Genomic DNA, 21,201 nt, shown 5'->3' on the forward strand with positions numbered 1-21,201 from the left:
CTTTGTGCAAAGTGCTACAATCGCGCGCAGAGGGGTGGGGTTGCAAAGAGGACGATTAGCCCAGGCGGAAAAATGTGTTTGCTGAAAAATGCCCCCTCGGCTTATACGCGAGTCACCATTTTTTCCCAGTTCTTTGTGGCAAAATAGGTCCCTCGGCTTATAGTCGGGTCGACCTATACTCGAGTATATACGGTATATAATATCTCATTTTGGTTATTGAAGATTAGAGGATAACATACAGACACGTACCATGTAGTGGTACATAGTAACTATTTTTTTCTGTCTCAATATATGCCAATTTTAGCATTACAATTTCAGTGAATACAATTTTTTTCCTGTTCCACTGTTTTTTTCCCCAAACAATATAACTATTGAAAGTAATGCAATCTTCCTCATGAAATTCAGGGAAAATGTAAAATGACTGTCAAGCTACAGGCACTTGAATGATATTATCCTGAAAAGTCTTCTGCAAATTTCTGTACATGGCAAGCATATACTGAGAAATAGGCTAGTTAGGGCTAAACATTTTGATCTTAGAAATAATCAGAATGTTACATGACCTTATAGCAGAGTGGCTGAGCTTGTAAGATAGAAAGTCTTGTATCACCTCTCTCAGAAGCCTTCTGGGGGTGGGTGGATTGTACTTCACCAGGCATCCTCAATCCTAGTTTGTGAGAGGCCCCTTACAATCTTTCTGACAATTAAAAGATAAAAATATTTTTAAAGAAAATATTTTCTATAATGTAACTTCCTAACTGTAACTTAGAAGTATATGATTAAAGGTTTTAGCCCTCCCTTCCCAGGACAGTCTTTACTAGAGATAAGCAAAAGCAAACTTTATTTAAAAATAAAGAAAAAAAAAACCATGTCTGAAATAAGGCAGACTGCAGAATGACATTGGTCTGTTAGAAACAGACCTTGCCCACTTTAAAGCATTGGAGTTATGCTTTATAATTCAAGATTTTGTTGAAATGGTATAACTTCATGAATACACTTCTTTCATTTATTCAGAGAAAAGAAAGGAGATTTTTGTGCGGTGCAGCAATACAAAGATTAGCATTGCAAAACATTCCTTGTTAAATGTTTTTACCTACTTTTCTGTGAATAGCAGTGTTCCTCTGATTCCTGGACTTTAGGCTTCCTGGATATTATAATTGGTTAATTCTGATATTACTGGGGAGATTGAAAGGACCCCAGTACTCATCCCAGCTTCAGTGTTCAGTTTCAGTTCCAGTTCCATCTTTGAAGTTTCCCTTTTGCTTTAAAACAGACTCAAACTTTCTGTCTCAAAAATGGAGAAGTTGGGCTATCTCTCTATAACTTGTAGCCTGCCATATGTACAGACAACATACGAGGGTAGTGATCCTAACACATGTAACAGTTGTGGAAAAGTGATCCACTCTAATCTTTAGCAAGCCTTAGGTCCCAACAGTTCTCATTCATCTCGTGTTTAATGTAGAAGACTTTGCTTCCATTTTCATTACTTCAAACTGTAATATATGAAGGTATGTTGTTAGTGATGGTCAGGTACCATTTAGGAATTGCACGTAAGTTATGGTTTGATTTATTTAGAATGGAAGCAGAAGCTTCCACTTTTTTTGTGTGGCCATCCTGGTGGAAGAATAGAGCGGGAGGTGAATCTAGGGCAGGGGTGTCAACGTCATGTGACATATCGCGATGTATCGTGACTTTTTTGCCATTGCCAGCAATGGGGTAGGCGCGGTTTTGTTATGATGCATCCAGTTTGACACCCCTGATCTAAGGGTCCCAGCAGCCTTCAGCTTCTCCTTTAAGCTACAGTTTAAAGATTATATCCAAATGAAGTTGTTGTCTCATGAATTGGGTATTGAAAGCACACTGAAATTATTTGATAGTGCTTTCCCTTTTTGTTACTTTTTAGATAAAGTGAAGTCGTTTCGTTCAGCTCTCCAAGAAGAAGAACAGGCTAGTAAACAAATCAATCCGAAGAGACCACGCGCTCTTTGAGGCAAACTTCTGCTGCTAAAAGATGCCTGAATCTTCATTGCTATACCATGCAGCTGGTTGGAAATGAAGTAGTAAGAAGTCTCATCTACTTGAAAGATCTAAAACTTTTGAAGTGTCTGTAGAAATGTTCCATTTCTTCCTCTCCCAGCCAACATTTCAGTTGTGTGGATCGCTCCTGAATGTCTGGAAAATGCATCTAGACCAGATAGCACAACCAGGCAGGTTTGGGAGCTGGGAAGCACTTTTGTTTCAACTGTTTTAACGTACTCAAATTGTGAATCTTCTATGTTTTGGAAATCTTTGCCAATTTTTTTTAAATAATGAAGTACAATGGTGGACTTGTAAAAACTTCACAGACTTTTGTTTCATTTAGTCAAATTGTTGCAAAGAACAGCTGTGCAGTTTTGTATTTGTATGCATGCCCACCTCATCAGTGATTGTATATACCTCTTCTTCTAAACAGCTGTGCTTACCTCTATGTGTTTTGTGCCTTGATCAAGGCAACCTGATCTTAAATGTCCTCTCTAAAGCACAGCCTTAATAAATGCCACTCCTTATTTGTCATTGTAAATTACTTTTACTATTTGTACATTTTTAATGTATGTTGTTTTGTTTTTCTTTTTGTGAGTAGTTCTTCATTTCATAGTTATGTGCCATATCATCGATCTGGAATTAAAAACTGTCAGTGTGAATTGACAGTGAGCCATTTCATTTTTTTTCTCTGTATAAATCGGGAATCATGGTTTCTTTCAATACTATAAAGAGTGAATCTAACATCTTCTTTGTAAAGAAGAAAACTATAAATTAGTGAATATGTAATAAAAAGGTTCTGGTTTATGAAGGAGAGTTATATCTAGAGTAGTGCAGATTTACAATATGTGTGCTAGAGGGTTGTCCAAGTAAGATGCAACCTGATCTCTACATAAGAATAGAAGAGGTATCCAAAAATAGGATATCAAAATAACCCTTTCTCTTCCTATTAAAATTGGCTTTTTGATGCATGACATTTTACATGTGCATTAATTGTAGTTTGCAAGTAGTTAGTACTGTTGCTTTAAAAGAAAGTACCTAATATGTATCCTCCAGTTGTGCCATCACCTGAAAAGTGGAGTGAATTAGTATCATTTGGGGATTGGCACAATATATACTCCACATGCTGAAAAAAAAATCCATGAAGCCTAAAGCCTTCATAAATGGCACTGTGTGTCCAGTACTTTTAAGGTGGTGGCACTTCAATTATTTTTCCCAAATTGCTGTCCAAAAGAATTATGTATTTTCTTTAAAATCAGGGTTTATTCAGGACTCTCTAGGAGTTAACTCTGTTCCCAGGTTATAATCCAGGCATTCACTTCAGCAACAAACATTACTTGAAACTCTTTCATGTTTTGTTTCTGGAACATAATCCATCTGTGCTGTGGCTGAGGGAAATACAGGGAAAGCAATGACAAGAGAGTGTAAATAACCCAATGTTTTCAGTATTCAGCATAATTCCCATAAGAAGGTAGGCTGTGGAAAAAATCCCTTGGCATTATCTTGATGACAAAGCACCTGTAAACATGAACCTGAAATAGCAATGTAGATTTTACACAATTGTGTTTAATAAATTTAATTATGAAATATAAATTAGAAATGAGAATCTTGCTTCTATAAAAAAACTGTAAGTCTGAGACTGAGAAGTGATGCACTCTTTTCTAATAAGAATTAACCTTTTTTGCTGAGTGAAATAATTACATGTTTTCTTGACAAAGCTGTATCACTGACATATGGTGGACATAGACCAATTAACAGCCCATTTTCTATTTTTGACATAATTTATTCTGTGGTAGAGTTTTGAATTAAGGAATATTTGAATTAATTTTGGCTGAAGTGTACATCAACCAGGAAGGTAAAACTGATATACAAAAATGTGTCACTGACACTTTTGATTCTGTTGGTTATGTCATCTGCATGGAAACAGGAAATTTTCTGCAGGATATCTTCCCTTCTAGAGGCCACATCATATAAGGGCTATGAGAAGCCATCTTTTCTTTTTAATTGTACGTAAGGACATACACAGTTTTCTTCTGTATGCTAAGTAATGTCCATTTGATTCACCTGAAAAGAAAATAATATATACTCTTATCCCAAGATTAGATAGGGGGGGAACTCCATTGCTGTAGCCTATGCAAATTTAAGTTGATCTCCCAGTTTTAAAGGTAATTGGTAGAAATATCTGGTCTTTCAGGGGGGAAAATAGTATGATCACAATAAGAGACAGGGATGTCTTCATTATATGGAGATCCTTATGGAGGCTATTTCAGAAGCATAGCTTTTTAGAAGTTACGCTTCTAAAAAGCAGTTCAGCTTATAGACCATGAGAACAAATAAAATAAGGCTGCATTATTGCCCTATTATCTGCATGGTTAATTATTTCAGGACAAATTCCATCCCTCAAATATTACTGGTAGGCATATAGCACAGTGATATTGTATGCAGATGATGCTGTAATCCTGTTACTAATGCTGATTGGCAAGAGTGAAACATTTTGATCTTTTTCTTCTTCAAGGAACACCAGTTACACTTAAACTATACACAACAAAGGTCAGAATAATTAACAGGATTATTAATGGGTATAAGCTTGAGCAGGTGGCTAAATTTTATGATAGATGATACTCCCCTCATCTGAGAATTGGAAAGCCTATCTTCTACATCAGAGGTCCCGAACCTTTTGGGCACCAGGGACGGGTTCCGTGGAGAGAGGTTTTTCCGCAGAATGGAGTGTGTGTTTTTGTGTGCTACCTGTATCCCACAGATGGGGCTTTCCTTGTTTGTGCGGACCAGTTGCTGGCATGCCCTGGCCCGGTACTGGTCCGCGGACCAGGGGTTAGGGACTCCTGTTCTACATGTAGCCCAAATGGCTCGAAGCATTTCGGTTTTTATTTTTTTTATCCTTTTCCATATGAAGGGAACATGTTATGTTCCAGCTGAGATGGGACTTGGTCAATGTTTATGAGGAAACTCTTCCAAGAATTGTGTGTCCAGTGCGTTCCATTTATTGATGGGCCTAAAAAGGTTGAAATTGGAGTCTGGATGACTGCATTTAATATTTCACTAAGGTGAATTCTTCACTCCAAGGTCTCAACCAATTAGCAGATTCTTTCTAGAGCAGAAACTGCAGCAGCGTATATTTCCTCCCAGTGGCTGAAAGAATGGGACATGACTGGGCTGGAAAAATATCGAATCAGTCTTATACACCTGAGCATGCAAGGAGAAAGATGTACTGTTTGCTAGCATGGTAGCTGGAAGTTGGTTACATAATCCCCACTGGGCTCAACATCATAAATTATCACAATATCAACCTTCATGTGTTTTAATGCTCTTCTTTCAATAATTCTTTAAGATAGATATAAAAACATACTGTTCAATGGAAGCTTCTGCCCATGAGAAGCTGATGAATTTGAAGCCCAGGCCTTTGTTCTATTGTACTGCTTCTTTATAGAGGATCTGCCTCAGAGGAATATACCGTGAGGGGGGGTAAAGTATTTGATCCCTTACTGATTTTGTATGTTTGCCCACTAACAAAAGAAATGATCAGTCTATAATTTTAATGGTAGGTTTATTTTAACAGTGAGAGATAGAACAACCAAAAAAATCTAGAAAAACTGCATTTCAAAAAAGTTATAAATTGATTTGAATTTTAATGAGTGAAATAAGTATTTGACCCCTTTGCAAAATATGACTTAGTACTTGGTGGCAAAACTCTTGTTGGCAATCACAGAGGTCAGACATTTCTTGTAGTTGGCCACCACACTTGCTCATATCTCAGGAGGGATTTTGTCCCACTCCTCTTTGCAGATCCTGTCCAAGTCATTAAGGTTTCGAGGCTGATGTTTGGTAGCTCAAATTTTCAGCTCACTCCACAGATTTTCTATGGGATTAAGGTCTGAAGACTGGCTAGGCCACTCCAGGACCTTAATGTGCTTCTTCTTGAGCCACTTTGTTGCCTTGGCTGTGTGTTTTGGGTCATTTGTCATGCTGGAACACCCATCCACGACCCATTTTCAATGCCCTGGCTGAGGGAAGGAGGTTCTCACCCAAGATTTGACGGTATATGGCCATGGTCCCTTTGATACGGTAAAGTTGTCCTGTCCGCTTAGCAGAAAAGCACCCCAAAAGCATGATGTTTCCACCTCCATGTTTGATGGTGTTCATGGGGTCACAGGCAGCATTCCTCCTTCTAACACAGCGAGTTGAGTTGATGCCAAAGAACTCCATTTTGGTCTCATCTGACCACAACACTTTCACCCAGTTCTCCGAATCATTCAGATGTTCATTGGCAAACTTCAGATGGGCCTGTACATGTGCTTTTTTGAGCAGGGAGACCTTGCGGGTGCTACAGGATCAGTTCTTCACAGCGTAATATGTTACCAATTGTTTTCTTGGTGACTGTGGTCCCAGCTCCTTAAGATCATTGATAAGATCCTCCCATGTAGTTCTGGGCTGATACCTCACCATTCTCATGATCATTGAAACTCCACGAGGTGAGATCTTGTATGGAGCCTCAGACCGAGAGAGATTGACAGTTATTTTGTTTCTTCCATTTGCAAATAATCGTACCGTTGTCACCTTCTCACTATCAAGCTGCTTGGCAATAGTCTTGTAGCCCATTCCAGCCTTGTGTAGGTCTACAATCTTGTCCCTGACATCCTTGGACAGCTCTTTGGTCTTGGCAATGATGGAGAGTTTGGAATTTGATTGATTGCTTCTGTGGACAGGTGTCTTTTATACAGGCAACAAGCTGAGATTAGGAGCACTCTCTTAAAGAGAGTGCTCCTAATCTCAGCTCATTACTCAGTTCATTACCTTCTGGGGAACCAGAAATCTTGCTGATTGATAGGGGATTAAATACTTATTTCACTTATTATCGATGTATAACTGTTTTGAAATGAGTTTTCTTTTTTTGTTGTTATTCTGCCTCTCACTGTTAAAATAAACTTACCTTTAAAATTATAGGCTGATCATTTGTCAGTGGGCAAACGTACAAAATCAGCACTTTTATCTTCTACCCAATCAGGCACAGTTGTCTGCCCTCAAGGTTTATTACTGCCAGAGGAAATACTGTAGTTTGTAATGTTATATATATATATATCACATTAAAAAAATTAACTTTCTTTTCCAAGTGACTGAATTTAGATGAACAAATTGAAATTAGAATAAATGTCTACATTTGTTGCCAATTATGCTGCTGCATTGTGACTAGTGTGTTGTCGTCTGTTTAATAATTTAAATTACAAAAAGATTAGGTACACAGTATCTTAATAATGGGGATAAGAGTGTTGTATATAATTTAAGAACTAGAGACTTTGCTCTTTTAAGCAAAGGTATGGATTCACTGTACTCATCTGAAAAATTTTGATGTAGCAGTTCAGGCATCAGATTAGAAACCACCAAGTGACCACGAATCCTAGTCCCGCCTGGATGGCCTTGGGCCAGTCATTGTCTCAGCCCTAGGAAGGAGGCAATAGCAATCCACTTCCAAAAATCTTTGCCAAGAAAAATCCACGGACTAGTCCAGGGAATTGCCAGTAGTCAAAACTGACACAACACACATGCATAAGTGCATACACACACAAATACAACCATGACATAAAATACAGAGTATGGAGAAAATTATTGTACAGTATTAAAGACTACATTGCAGTCTTGTAAATACAGATATTACTAGAAGTCATTACTTTGATAAGAAATAATTATTGCAATCCACAACATAAAGAACATTTAGCCCTTAAAAAAGATAAAGAATGTCAAGTTTGGCATTAGAGAAAATCCTAACTTCCATATCAGTTACACAATCTTTAATGAGTAACAATATCAGTACTTAGCTTGGAATATCAAGCACATACTGGGAGAAGCAAGATACTATGGGATCCATTTCCAGATGCTTTTAATAGTATTTATAAATGGCTTCATTATTCACTAAATAAAATAAAAAGAAGCAAAAACTGGACAATAGCCAGTTGATGTTGGTTTACATTCATTGTGAATAAAATCAATTGTTACATTTATTTATATAAATTAGTTCAATCTTCGCAGCAGCTTTTGTGTAATCCCTTCAGGAAAAGTGAATCCCTTTTGCATTGAAGCCATGAAGAACACTGAAAAATGAAAATATTGCGGTCTTAGTCTTTATGGAGCATAATGGATGTTACTTCCAAATGGTCACACCGTTTAATCTCCCATGCAGGAGGAACAATGTCTTTTCTCTCTACATGTAGATGACCAGGCTGAGCCCACAGGAACGGTCAAGCGTGTCATCAGTCTCAAGTCCCTTCGCACCCACAAGATGTCTCAGTCCAGCCCACCTTGAATTCCGTTGACTCTTATTTACTGCTAATTTGCTTTAATCACTGTAAAGATTGTTAGCATACAATAAACCTGTATTCATTTGAACTGCTTTGAACCTGATTTCCTGTGCTTCACATTACACTTCATCTTGAAGACAATAGTATTATATTGACTAGTTTCTTCCACTCAGATAATGTTCACACCTCTGTTTTTACCATGGAGCATTCTTTTCCTACAGCTTTGTTCAGAACAAAATCACTAGATAGAATCATTAGTGCCACTCTTTAAAGTGACAATGTTAATTAAACAAAACAGTAGCAAAAAAGATTAAGGTATACAACTTGTGCTTTGCCAAGGTTTGGGGACATACAGAAGTTGCTGGTGAACTTAATTTCTAAGAGGAAATTATACCCATTACAGTACATTTTAATTAAAATCTAATTATAATTCTAAGTTTAAATAAAATCCAATATTTATAATAATAATAATAATAATAATAATAATAATAATAATAATAATAATAATAATAAAAAAGTTGGAAGGGACCTTGGAGGTCATCTAGTCCAACCCCCTGCTCAGGCAGGAAACCCTATACCATTTCAGACAAATGGCTGTCCAGTCTCCAGTGTCCACCTGCTTTTTAAAAATTCTGGTCCTGCTCACTGTAATCATGGTTTCTGGAATGTCCCTCTAAGGCAGGGGTCTTCAAACGTGGCCCTTTTATGACTTGTGGACTTCAACTCCCAGAATTCCTCAGCCAGCATAAAAGAGCCAAGTTTGAAGACCCCTGCTCTAAGGTCATATACAGGTTTAGACCGAAAAAGGTGGCAATATTCCCTGGACTGTCTCTTTAAGGGAGGGTCATCATTCTTCTGTCAAAGGCAACATTTCAGCAGGATTAATCTATGGGAGGCCCCATCTTACATACTAATGGGTTGTATTAAGATGTTAGAAACAATATTTAGCAGGTGTAATGCTACCCTACAATATTCCAAGTACACCAGAACATAATCAAAGAGAACATTACTATGTAGGCATAATTTTGCTGGCAATAAATGGCATAAATCATTACTTTTTCTGATGCTGCAGCAGCAACAACAAAAACATTTAAGTTGGTCAAAAAATCTCATAAATCTCACACTTATTTTTGCTTTCATTCCAGCAATATCTCTATTTAAAACATGAAGTAAAGGGTAATCTTGAGGTAAATAAATTTGTTTTTACCTTATAAAGTCATCAATATCCATTATTCGAGCACGTTTTTCTAAATAACCTGTATCTTTTAGGATTTCACGTATAAGTTCAGCAATATTGAAATTTTCAGGAATTTGCTGTTGGCAAAATAGAAAATTATGTGACATGGTTCAAGACAAAGATGCTTTTTAAAAGACTGTAAAGAGATCCAAAAGACTTACCAAATTATTTTGTGAACAGTGAATTTGGTAATTCTGTTCCAGCAGCTGTTTCACAGCATTTGAACTGCAATAATGAAAAAGGGAGAGTCACACATAGTTATAGAAATTCCTTTTGGAAAAGTTTGAATTGGAAATTGTTCTTTTGCAAATGTCTTTCTTTTCAACTGATTATTTCTTTAACATTAATTTGCACCAACATGCACATCTCTTAAGACTTTAATATCCTTATGAACTGACCTTGCTTATATCATGTCCAAACATAGCTTCATACTTTTTTAAAAAAAAAACTCACTTTAACTGCTCACATTATTCTGTGCAAGTGAGGTCTCTAAATCTTAGAGATTGTGTTGAATTTAACATACTATTGTCTGCATCCCACACATGGGAATATACATTCAATGAAATGATTCATACTTAGAAGGCTCTGAGAGTAATAAAAAGCAGAAAAAGAATTATCTGGACAGATTGATCAACCACTGTTATACTTTTTCTCCCTCTCCTCAGTTCCTTTCATTCATCAATGTATCTTTGATAAGGCAAGAACTATCTATTTACTGATTTTTATAAATTGCTCTGGGAGGCTTTTTTTTTAAATTAAAGATTAGGGAAAATTGTTTGTATAATTAATACAGAATGGAAAGGAGAAGTTGACATTACCATTGTCAAAATAATTGTCAGATTATTAGGCAGAATAATATGCAAAATAAAAGCAGACTAGATGAATATAGTTAACAAATTTAAGTACTAAAGAAACAAGGAAATTTTAGCTACATATTCATTGTTCGTATCCTGAAAGTTTAAATTATGTTAACAAGAACACAAATCTAAAAGAATCTGCAAGAATAACTAAAAGACAAGAGGGAAACAAGAATACAAGGTCATCTTTAGGCACCTACATGGTGCTGTTCCTCACTTCCTTTCATGATCAACAGCAATTATAGATAAACAATCTGATATTATATCTCTGGAGCTTTTCTAGCTTTGTAGTTCATGGGAGTCTTGGTGTTTGCTTTGCTGTTTGTCTGGGTGATTCTTGAATAAAGGCTTAGTTCTCTTTTTCAAGAATGACCAGACAGAACTGGTATAAATCAAATCAACCACATTCTTCTAATCTCAGCTCTTAGTTAATGGCCAACACAAAATCTAAGCAATATACACTTTTGCCTGGTATTCACATAGAAATACATACTCTTAAGATTTCTGTGGTCCAAGAAAACAATATTTCATCAACTGCTATCTCTTAGCAACAATAAATTACAAGAAACAAAACAATGAAGGGTAAATCAGCAATCTGGGAAGAGGAAAGTTCAAAGCTGCAAGCAATTCAACATTTAAAAAATGTAACTTACTTGAAAACTGCAGCAAGTGTCTTGTTTTTCCTGACAAACACTATCCTTAGTAGACCATCCCACTCCTAAACAAATATGTTAGAGATTAAACAGACAAGAGTTTCTTTTTTGTTGTTGTTGTCCTATTGCATGTGTCATCGCAGGTATATCTTGTGTCACACATGAAAGCTGCTTCTGTTGGTCACTATTAAGGTAACCTCTGACATCTTCTTTCACCATCTTCCCTCTTTTCTCATTTGTACTTTAATCTTAGCTGAAAATATGCTGTGGTTCTATGAGTGGCAATTACATGGAAAGCGTGATAAGGATAATTTGATAAATTTTTGCACTGATGAGGTTACATGAAACATTCATTTTCAAAGTTAGGGTAGATATTGGCATAGACATGAAAAAACTGTATTCCTTTGAATCTCATTACAAGTTTTAGTTGTAAAACTAAACATAGTTTTAAAGTGTAAGATATAGAACATTTTGATTACAAGTCTATTTACTAATATGATTGGCAATATTCTTTCATCTTTTTCCTTACCAATGGGTAATATATTGATTTCCTGAAGCTATCTCCCCCCAAATCAAGCTATGATTGTTTCCACTTCTTATCCTTATATACTTAGTTATCATTTAATGATGTTCAGTGAATAACAAATATGAAACATTAGAAAGGCTCCAACAAAATATGACACTCAAGCACAGTTGTCCAAATATCTAAAGGTAATGTACACTTAGGGGATATTGGGTTGTTTTCATGGATTTCAGATAATACTAATAAATCTCACCTGAAAGTTAATTGGAGGTGGAGGGTTCTTTGGTTCTATCCTTACGACACTGGATTCAACTTTTGGTGGTGGTTTAAAATTATTTTTTCCTACCTGTTAAAAACATAATAAAGTCAACTGTCAAAGAAAGAATATTTTTGATCTTTCTGCCTTTTAATTCATTTTGTTGTAATTTTTTTAGTTTGAGGGTCGTGAACTGCCAAGTCATTTAATAATAAAACAAACAAATAAAAACTTATTCTCATCTCATTAAAACTGCCACAACTTTACACCCTACCTGCCTAATATCTAAAATGTCAAAAACTCAAGATAAAATTATCTATTATTTTGCTTACTTTCATTAGATGATCAACACGAGCTAACAGCTGAGTATTAACAGACAGCCTACAATATAGGTGAGAGCCTGGTTTTGCAACTAGGCGAAGAGCAAATTCTCTTTGAAACATGAGTACTGCACACCTGAAAAATAAACATGAGATGCAAATTTAATATTACTCTGAATTAGCCCTGTCCTGGAAAAGATTAAAAACTTGACATTTGTTCAACAATGTTTATATGTACATACTGCTGTTTTATAGGTTTTAAACCAGTTTACTGTTTTGAACTCCATGAATATCCAGTAAATGCTATAGGCTAGATTAAGTCATGTACCACTACTGGGTAACTTAGTAAATGAGTTGTAGATATTGTGAGGACTTAGCTGTTAAATGCAGTATGAGTATTATTATTATTATTATTATTATTATTATTATTATTATTATTATACAAAGATTTCAAATATTTTGAACCACACAATGCTCTTAAAATAAGATGTTATTCTTACAAGAGACTAATGGTGACAGTTTGAGAGGACTGGTGTTTACAGATCAAAGACTGATAAACAACATAGTTTGCTTCAACCCCTTCCAGGATGAATATTACTTTAATCTTATCTGACAATATTTATAGGCATTTCAGAGTTTGTCTAGGGACTCTCTAACAATAGATTTAGAGAAACAGACAGTTTGGTGTGGTGATGTGATTCAAGCATAGATACTTCCATTGAAAGGTAGATATATAATACTTGATTTCTTATAAGGTTTAGTTTTACACACTGCTAATTCTTTTCTAGATAAATGTGCTAATCCTAATCTGTAAAGTTAATCATAATAAGTCAGATATTATCTCCAAGAGCATTTAAACTATATTAAACACTAAACATTTTTCTACATACCTAAAGAAAGGCCGATGCAGCAATAGCTTAAAAACAAAGGGAGAAGAAATCTGAAGGTGGAGAGATTAAATAAAAAAGAATAATTACTACAAGAGTAATACAAAACAATGTCTTTGCCATATTTTTCAAAAGTCTTGTTTTATACTTACTTGGTAAGGCAAATTAGCCACACAAGCATCAAAAAAAGGGAGGTCGCTTTTCAATACATCTCCAATTTTTATTTCAAGTTTGTTAGCCAAGTGTCTGAAATGAAAATAATACTGTATCATTAATACATTTCCAAGAGGGGTTCTAGTTTAAAAACCACCATGACTTTTCCACCGCACAGAGCACTTACGTTCCCTGGACTCTTTTCTGAAGTTCACCAGCAAGCTTTACATCAAGTTCACAAGCAATTACCTGAAAGAGAATCATATATAAAATGTCTTTGTGGACATATCATACATAACAAATCCCAAAATTACTTTATGTTATTATAGAATTTTAAACAAACTTGTGGTTTAACTGTAAGTATTAAGGTTCTTTTTTTAAGCTTTGTAGTTGGATACTGATGTTCCCATACACTGGCTATCCCAAAGGTGCATTTTTCCAAAAGGCAACTAGACTTTCTTGGCTTTTTCTTTGAAAACATTTTGCTTCTCATCCAAGAAGCTTCTTTAGTTCTAACTGACTGGTGACGAATGGAAGGGTTTATATTCTTTGCAGTCATTGGTCATTAGTATTCTGACAGTTGTCCTTAGCTCTTTGAGAGTCATCGAGGCACTTAGGGGTTTATCTATATCCTCAGAATCACCTGAATCAGTGTAAATGGGTATGGAACCTTCTTGGGACTGTTGAAAGGACTGCATTGTAAACAAGAGATAGGTAGTATTGCATCTCTCCCCCTCTATTGAGAAGGGGCTGAGCGGGGAGGGATAAAACAGCCTGTTGTTAGGCTTTGATTCTTTCTCTTATTTCTTCTTTTACATGATAAATCCATTTTTGTTTGATTATCTTTTCCTATTTTGTGCTATCTCCTTGTGGCCAAACAGCAAAAGAAAAGAAAAGCATTTCTTTATTTTTAGATTTACCTTTTTCACCTTTTCTAACATTTTCACCGTCATGTTGCCAGTTCCAGGACCAATTTCTAAAACAACATCTGTAGGGTATAAGGAAGCCTAAAAGAATGAATAAAATGTAATTACACAAAAAACCTAGTCTTGATAGCTCTGCATATAAACAAACTTAATTGATTTACAACATTATGTACAGGAGAAAGGGAATGGCCTTGAGGGACAGGAAAAAGAGCTGTACCGAAGCAATGGTTAGAGTCCAGAGCAAGAACGTAGCATGAATAAACATTTCCAATAGGACCCTCCCTGGTTCTCATGAAAATAAAGGCAAGGGGGGGGGGGGAATGAATTAAGACTTGCATGATTCTGTTACTATAGCTTCACAAAATAATATTGAATTATTTGATTTCCTAGTGTGGCCTACCTGGAAAGGCTGAAATATACTGAGAAATGACTTACTAAAGCAGAATTCTATCAAGTCAAAAAGATCCATCTATTAAATGTGTACAAACTATTTAACTTATTTGTCTCTGATGTAATAGCTGAGCACCAGATACAACCATTCTGATATTTTTTATATTTTAAAAAAATGTACAAAGACATCTGTATTGTGTATAGGTATTGTTGAACTTTTTTTTTTCAAAATTTCACATTTTATTTCCTAATGAAGTATCATATTTTCTGACAAAATCCTGTTTGTTTAGTGAGAAACAGATTCATTGATTTTAATGATGCTTACTAGTTAAATAGGCATACATTAGTAGTTTCAAATACTACCAGTTTAACAATAATGTATGTGAATGACAGATTATTTTCTTATACTGGATGATTGTGATTATCACTTACCTTTTCTATAATGCTGTTAACAATCAGGGGATTTTTCAAAATATGCTGACCAAGTCCAGTATTGAACCTAATGCCTACTAATTAAAATAAATTTTAAGAAACATACTTATAACAACTTATTTTGTATCAAACTCTCCTTAGTTCTGTATCAAATTCTCCAATAGTTCTTTATACAAGTCTTAAATAATGGGATGATATCCTCTCTAATAATTCACCCAATTTAGAATCTGGTACCCTTATCAGAAAAAGTCACATCAAAACAATGAGGTATGGTTGAAGTTCCCAAGCTTTATCTTTATATAGTTCATTACATTATTGTGAAAATGTTCTGCAGATCAAAGACAAGCAGTGCAGCATCTGCAGGGACAATGCCACACAAGGCCTTACACCAGCTAAAAATTATTTCTCAACTAAAAAAAAATGATAACGACCAAAATCTTATGACAAGTAACAATCTTATCATTAGGTTCACAAATTTAACAAGTTTTAATTCACAAGATTTTGGTCATTTAAAAATATTTTCATTTTTATTTTGCCATTCATCCTACAGAATACTTGGCATCTTCCATGAACCATCAATGGTTGGCAGACTACAGATTAGAAATCATTGGACAGCGATACACCGTTGTATACATCTCTGGTCAAATTATATATTGCAAAGAATTCCTATATAAGCAGAAGCTCAACAAACCTCTACATACTGTAGTACAGTACAACGCTAAATGTAACAACTTTTTTCAAATTTTAACATGTACTTATTATTTAAGTGCAGTTGTTTTAGATGCAAAGTAAGAAAACAATGAATATTGCAGTGAAAAAATCTGATACTGTTTCAATCAATAATGTGTAAAAAACCTCCTTTGGCAGAAAAAAACAGCTTCCAAAGAGTTTGTGTAGCCAGTTTAAGCATTCTTCTGTACTAGTTTTTTAAAACAATATTTTCTCATTTTTCCTTATAAAGTTCTTCTAGCTCAGAAATATGCTTCCACATTGGACTGCTCATGGCTTACACATTAAACATCTTTCTACAAACTTTCAATCATGCTCAGATTAAGTGATTGTCTTGTTAAAATAGCCAATCTCTTTTCAGATTCAATCTCTGGAACATTAGCTTTTAATATATATTAATATTTAGTTGAATTTGTTCTTTCTTCTACCTGCTCAATATTTTCTGAACTACTGACTGCAATCCCTAAAGAATTCAGGACATCTCCATATTTAGTGGTCTGCAAAGCTCTTTCTTTCAAAAGCTTTACTATTCTTTCTCTAAATGTAGCTGATCAAATTGTTCTATTTTTGTTTCCTCATATGAAGTACAAGATTTTGTTTTGCATACTTTAGATTATGATTTTTTGCGATGAGGTCAGAGGAAAGGGTGTTTTTCCTGATAAACATCCCATGAAAATCACTGATTTATTGTGGACAACTACTCCAGAATCAGCCAGTGTTTCTCAACCTTGACAATTTTAAGGCATGTGGACTTCAACTCCCAGAATTCCACAGCCAGCATTGCTGGCTGTGGAATTCTGGGAGTTGAAGTCCACATGCCTTAAAATTGTCAAGGTTGAGAAACACTGAGCTAAACTTTTCAGCCGCTGAATCGTGGGTTCTGCTTTACAGACCTGACCAATTTTGGGACGCTCTACCAGACTTTTTTTTCATGATCTTTAAACTAATATCCAAAGAGGAAACCAGCTGAAAAGAGGCTAGATATGGAGTCATCATCACTGCGAGGACTCCACAGTTGAGCCCTGAGCCATATGTATATTCTCTATTTAGAATCTGGACACTTCTAGGCAGGGCTTTTTTTGTAATAGAACGGGGCACCTTTTTTCTACGGATTTTCCAGAGTTGCCTTGAACAAAATCCTAGTCTTTTAGACACACTAAAAATTGAAGGGTTTTTTTTTTCAAGTACAAAGGTAAACCTTGTAGGGTAGGCAAGGCGGGTTGTATCACGTGTGTGAGTTCCGGCACCTTTTTTTTTTTTTTACAAAAAAAGCTCTGCTTCTAAGGCAGGGGTAGGCAACCTCGGCTCTTTTGTGACTCATGGACTTCAACTCCCAGAATTCCTGAGCCAGCCATGCTGAGGGGAAAGGGAGAGGTTTCCAAGCTGAGCCATGCTGGCTCAGGAATTCTGGGAGTTGAAGTCCACGAGTCATGAAGGGGCCTAGGCCTAGGCCAGGGGTAGGCAACCTGGGCTCTTTTGTGACTCGTGGACTTCAACTCCCAGAATTCCTGAGCCAACATGGCTCAGCTTGGAAACCTCTCCCTTTCCCCTCAGCATGGCTGGCTCAGGAATTCTGGGAGTTGAAGTCCACGAGTCATAAAAGAGCCGAGGTTGCCTACCCCTGTTCTAGGGGAAAGATTCGAAATCACTTCTATAGCGAAGCCAAAGTGCTTGGTACCCCTTCAAATTACTATTATCATAGCAACCCAATCCTTCCCCCCCCCCATCCCCCGTATGGCAAATGATGCAAAGCTGCGGTCCGTTACAGCCCGTCCTCCCTAGCCCGAGAACTTCCTCTCACCAGGGCCTTTCCCTTCTCCACGCTGCTGTCGAGAGCGCGATTTCGTCTTCACCTTCGGCATGGCTCTGCCGGGCCTCCAGCACGCGAAGTTCGGAAGAGAAGGAAAGCGAAGGTCAACCGCACGCGCGGGTGCTGCCGGGACGCGTAGTTCTGCCGTTCCTTCGGCAGCGCGCGGCGAAAGCGCTCGAGGACTCAATTTCCCGCGAAGCACCTCGCCCCAAGGGACGAGTCAGAGTAGTGAGCTTCGGGAAGCGCTTTAGTACTTCGTGAGGGCGCAAAGGAGAGTTGAGAAACGCTATTGGTCATGACCAGGGGTAGTCCACCTTGGCTCTTTTATGACTCGTGGACTTCAATTCCCAGAATTCCTGAGCCAGCTTAGCTGGCTCAGGAATTCTGGGAGTTGAAGTCCACGAGTCATAAAAGAGCCAAGGTGGACTACCCCTGGTCGTGACCCTTTTACAACTAAGAAATCATTACTGGAAAAGAAGAATAGGGAGGGAAGGAGATTGATAGCCACAAAAAGGTGGAAGCTGCGTTCTTCTCCCACGTCTCCAACAACAACAACAAAGTTCCCGCCCACTTTTCCTTTTCAATACGCTTTTAGCGTATTGTTTTTATATTGGGGAGGGGACTTGTCTTCTCCCCTCCTCAGGCGCCGGAATCCCAAAAAGAGAAACGGGCGGGCCCGCAGGACGAGAGACGGGAGGGGAGGGGGGAAAGAGGGCAACTGAGGGAAGAGGAGCGCCGAGCGATGACGTTGGTAGCGCGCCGAACTGCCGCGGGCGCAGTGGCGGCTGAGCCGAGGCTGGTGGCGCGAGCTTCGGAAGCAGCGGGAGGCGCGTGCGCCAGACTGAGGACGCCCGAGAAGGAGCTCCGGCTTCACCGGTAAGTGAGGGAGGGGAGAGGACGAGAACACGCCTGGCTGTGTCCGCCCCGTCCCTCCTTCCCGTCGGACGAGGATGCGAGCCAGCGAAGGCCCCGCACCCTGAGGCGCTGGGCGGCCTGTCGGGACTGAAATAAGCCGAGGGAGCGATCCTCGGCCGCTAGTTGCGAAAGGGCTGCAGTCCTGAAATGTGGATGCGCTTGCTTGGGCGCTGCTGAGGGAGGACCAGCGGCCTGTGGAGACTTTCCTTTCTCGTGGGAGATGCTTTGCCTAATCGACGCTGTTTTTTTTTCCTCATGACCCGAAGCCTTGGCTAACTGTCCTATTACTGAACGTCTCGCCAAAGTGTAGCACCCGCAAAGGTCGCTTCTCCTAGGATACGAAGAAAAGTTGTCACAGGTGGAACTCTTTCTTGGTAACCGATAGCCGAAGAAATTGTTGCACCTGATTTATTAAAAGGAGGAATACATGAACATTAAGTTATAATGGTAAAGGCAATTGCCTTTACCATTATAACTCAGTCAAGTAACTTAATTTAAATCAGTGTTTCTCAACCTTGATAATTTTAAGGCACGTGGACTTCAACTCCCAGAATTCCACAGCCAGCATTGCTGGCTGTGGAATTCTGGGAGTTGAAGTCCACGTGCCTTAAAATTGTCAAGGTTGAGAAACACTGATTTAAATAATTCATTATTAGGAATCCCAATCATCTTCTCTTTTAAGTTTAGGAGACTAAAACCAACAGGCAGGCTTCCATGTTTTGGAACAATATACAAATGTAATCTTATAAGGATAAAAATAATAATGCATAACTGGGAGAAAGTTAAGGGCGATGCTTATGGATTCTGCTGTTTTAGTACAGAGCACATATTTTGGCACAATATATTTTCAACCATTCACCTTATTCTTTAAAAGTATCTGGATCCTCTAACAGTAGAAACAACAGCTCTTCTTTTCAGAAAGTACTTTTATATCCATACAGGTGTAATTTTTTTTTATAAGTCAGTCTAATAAGATAGAGCAGCACAGTAAAATTTCAGTCCTGTGTATGTTTACAGAGGTGAAATTCTACTGAACTCTGTGCTAATGAACAGGTTTGAATGGGTTCTAAAGCAGGGGTCCCTAACACCCGGTCCGTGGACCAGTACCGGGCTGCGGCATGCCAGCAATCGGGCCATACAAACAAAGCCTCATCAGCGAGATGTAGGCAGCATATAGCATCCTCCAGTCCATGGAAAAACCTCTCTCCAAGATTCCTGGTGCCCAAAAGTTTGGGGACCTCTGTTCTAAAGTATTCCAGAACTCCCCCTATTTTGTGTTTGCTAGAAAAATAACATAATGCCCTTCTGCTTGAATAAACAAAAATGAGGTGGATGAGGTAGCTTCTGAAACATTGGGGGAAAGGAGGAGCCCTTGGGTCATTCTTGATAGTGCCAAGTGATAAATTTGGTGAGGAATCTAACTCTAGATGTGTCAGTTGCTGCTGCAACTTATTCCTCTTCTTATTTATCCTTTGGAAAGGTGCTCTCCCAGCATTTCCTTGATTGATCCATTATGGGTAGGAGTTCCTGGCTTCACCAAGATAAACTTCAACTGCTGTACCTGGCTCCTGAGGTAGCATGTATAAAAGCCCAGGATGGAAGCAACCACTAAATGAACAGCACATAGAAAGAATGAGATCTATGGGAAGCAGAAGGCAGGTTTAGCAGATCTTTGTGATATTGGAACAGCTGTATATCACTTTTTCATATGTGTTAAGAAGTGCTATCAGGAGGAAATTTGAATGGACTCACCTAGTATTCAGTTAGAAGGTTGCTATGTACCATTAGTGGGATGATTATTACTTATTGAGAGGCACTGCTTTAAAGTGTGATGATTGGGGATCTATTCTTGTGCATTCAGATATGCCTAAGAATATATAAAACTGTTAATTTGCATGCTCACAGGAACCTCTTATCCATGCACTCTTTTTCTGCCCTCTTCTGTTGTTTCAGTGTTCAGCTGATGTTGATTTTCTGGAAGGTTTTATTTCTAGAAGGCTCAGTAAGTCTTCTCAGTACAAAGGCCAAATATGAACTGATCTAGATTTTTTCTCACAAAACTACCCTGTAAATAAGTTGACACTTCTAATATGAAGCTGGCTTCCAGGCATCTAATAAAGTTGAATGCAAGGAACAGACAAAAGAAAGTTCTTTTCCCAACATGTAATTAATCTGTGGAATTCATTGCTAAAACTGTCATGATGGCCACTAATTTGAATGGCTTTAAAAGAGGATTGTATAATGCATGAAGGAGAGCCCTGGCAGTGTTACCTTCCACCTAGAGCAGCAGGCCTCCGAATATCAGCTGCAGAGCAATAATGGTGAAAGAACGGTATGTCTCTGTCTCCAGCTTTGAGGCATTGCATAGACATTTGGTTGGCCTTTAAGAGAGACAAGATGTTGAACTAAATTAGTTCTTGACCTGACCTAGTCTGGTCTTTAATATTCTTATGAGTTGTTTTTAAGTTTAGTATTGTTTTAGGAACAAAGAGTGCAGTTTGAAAATTAGCAAAATGCAAGATAGAGTCAATGTAGTGTCACCTGTATTATTCAGGGGTTTTTTTCACTTGCTATTTCAATTATAAGAATCTTCCTTCTACTTGCAGTGTAAGCATTCATGAACGATTGCATACATTTTCAGAAAATTTAACTCTGTGTGCGTCTTGTGTAAGTCTGAGCTTTAAAGGACAGTTTTATTTGCTTCCTGTTTTTAGTTGGAATTATATTGAAGGGTTTTTTTTTAATTTGGCTACTGTAAGTTGCTCTTGGACAATTATGCTAATGAA

At 37.6% G+C, this 21,201-nt stretch overlaps 2 protein-coding genes across 3 annotated transcripts in view; one reads left to right on the forward strand and one right to left on the reverse strand.

The window, feature by feature from the left end:
• Window positions 1-7,618: 7,618 nt before the first annotated feature.
• On the reverse strand, window positions 7,619-17,603 carry DIMT1 (DIMT1 rRNA methyltransferase and ribosome maturation factor). 2 transcript variants are annotated; one of them, XM_015818749.1, is made up of 12 exons: window positions 17,492-17,603; window positions 14,962-15,035; window positions 14,134-14,220; window positions 13,401-13,462; window positions 13,213-13,306; window positions 13,064-13,113; window positions 12,186-12,309; window positions 11,851-11,943; window positions 11,075-11,139; window positions 9,726-9,789; window positions 9,535-9,641; window positions 7,619-8,120 (listed from the first exon to the last, which is right to left on the reverse strand). In XM_015818749.1, exons 1-12 carry the CDS (start codon window positions 17,550-17,552, stop codon window positions 8,078-8,080), a joined length of 924 nt encoding a protein of 307 aa, XP_015674235.1. In that variant the 5' UTR covers window positions 17,553-17,603; the 3' UTR covers window positions 7,619-8,077. The 2 variants fall into 2 exon arrangements, with proteins under 2 accessions (XP_015674235.1, XP_015674234.1); XM_015818748.1 differs by having other exon boundaries at window positions 14,962-15,038.
• A 690-nt stretch (window positions 17,604-18,293) lies between these two features.
• The window catches only part of IPO11 (importin 11), a 72,903-nt gene continuing 69,995 nt past the window's right edge, over window positions 18,294-21,201 (forward strand). Inside the window, exon 1 of the mRNA XM_015818750.1 lies at window positions 18,294-18,376. The gene's annotated coding sequence lies outside the window, so the exon portion shown is untranslated. The remainder of the gene's footprint in view (window positions 18,377-21,201) is intronic.

This window comes from Protobothrops mucrosquamatus, unplaced genomic scaffold, assembly GCF_001527695.2.
Source record: "Protobothrops mucrosquamatus isolate PMUCROS unplaced genomic scaffold, P.Mucros_1.0 scaffold784, whole genome shotgun sequence".
In the NCBI taxonomy this organism is placed as follows: domain Eukaryota; kingdom Metazoa; phylum Chordata; class Lepidosauria; order Squamata; family Viperidae; genus Protobothrops; species Protobothrops mucrosquamatus.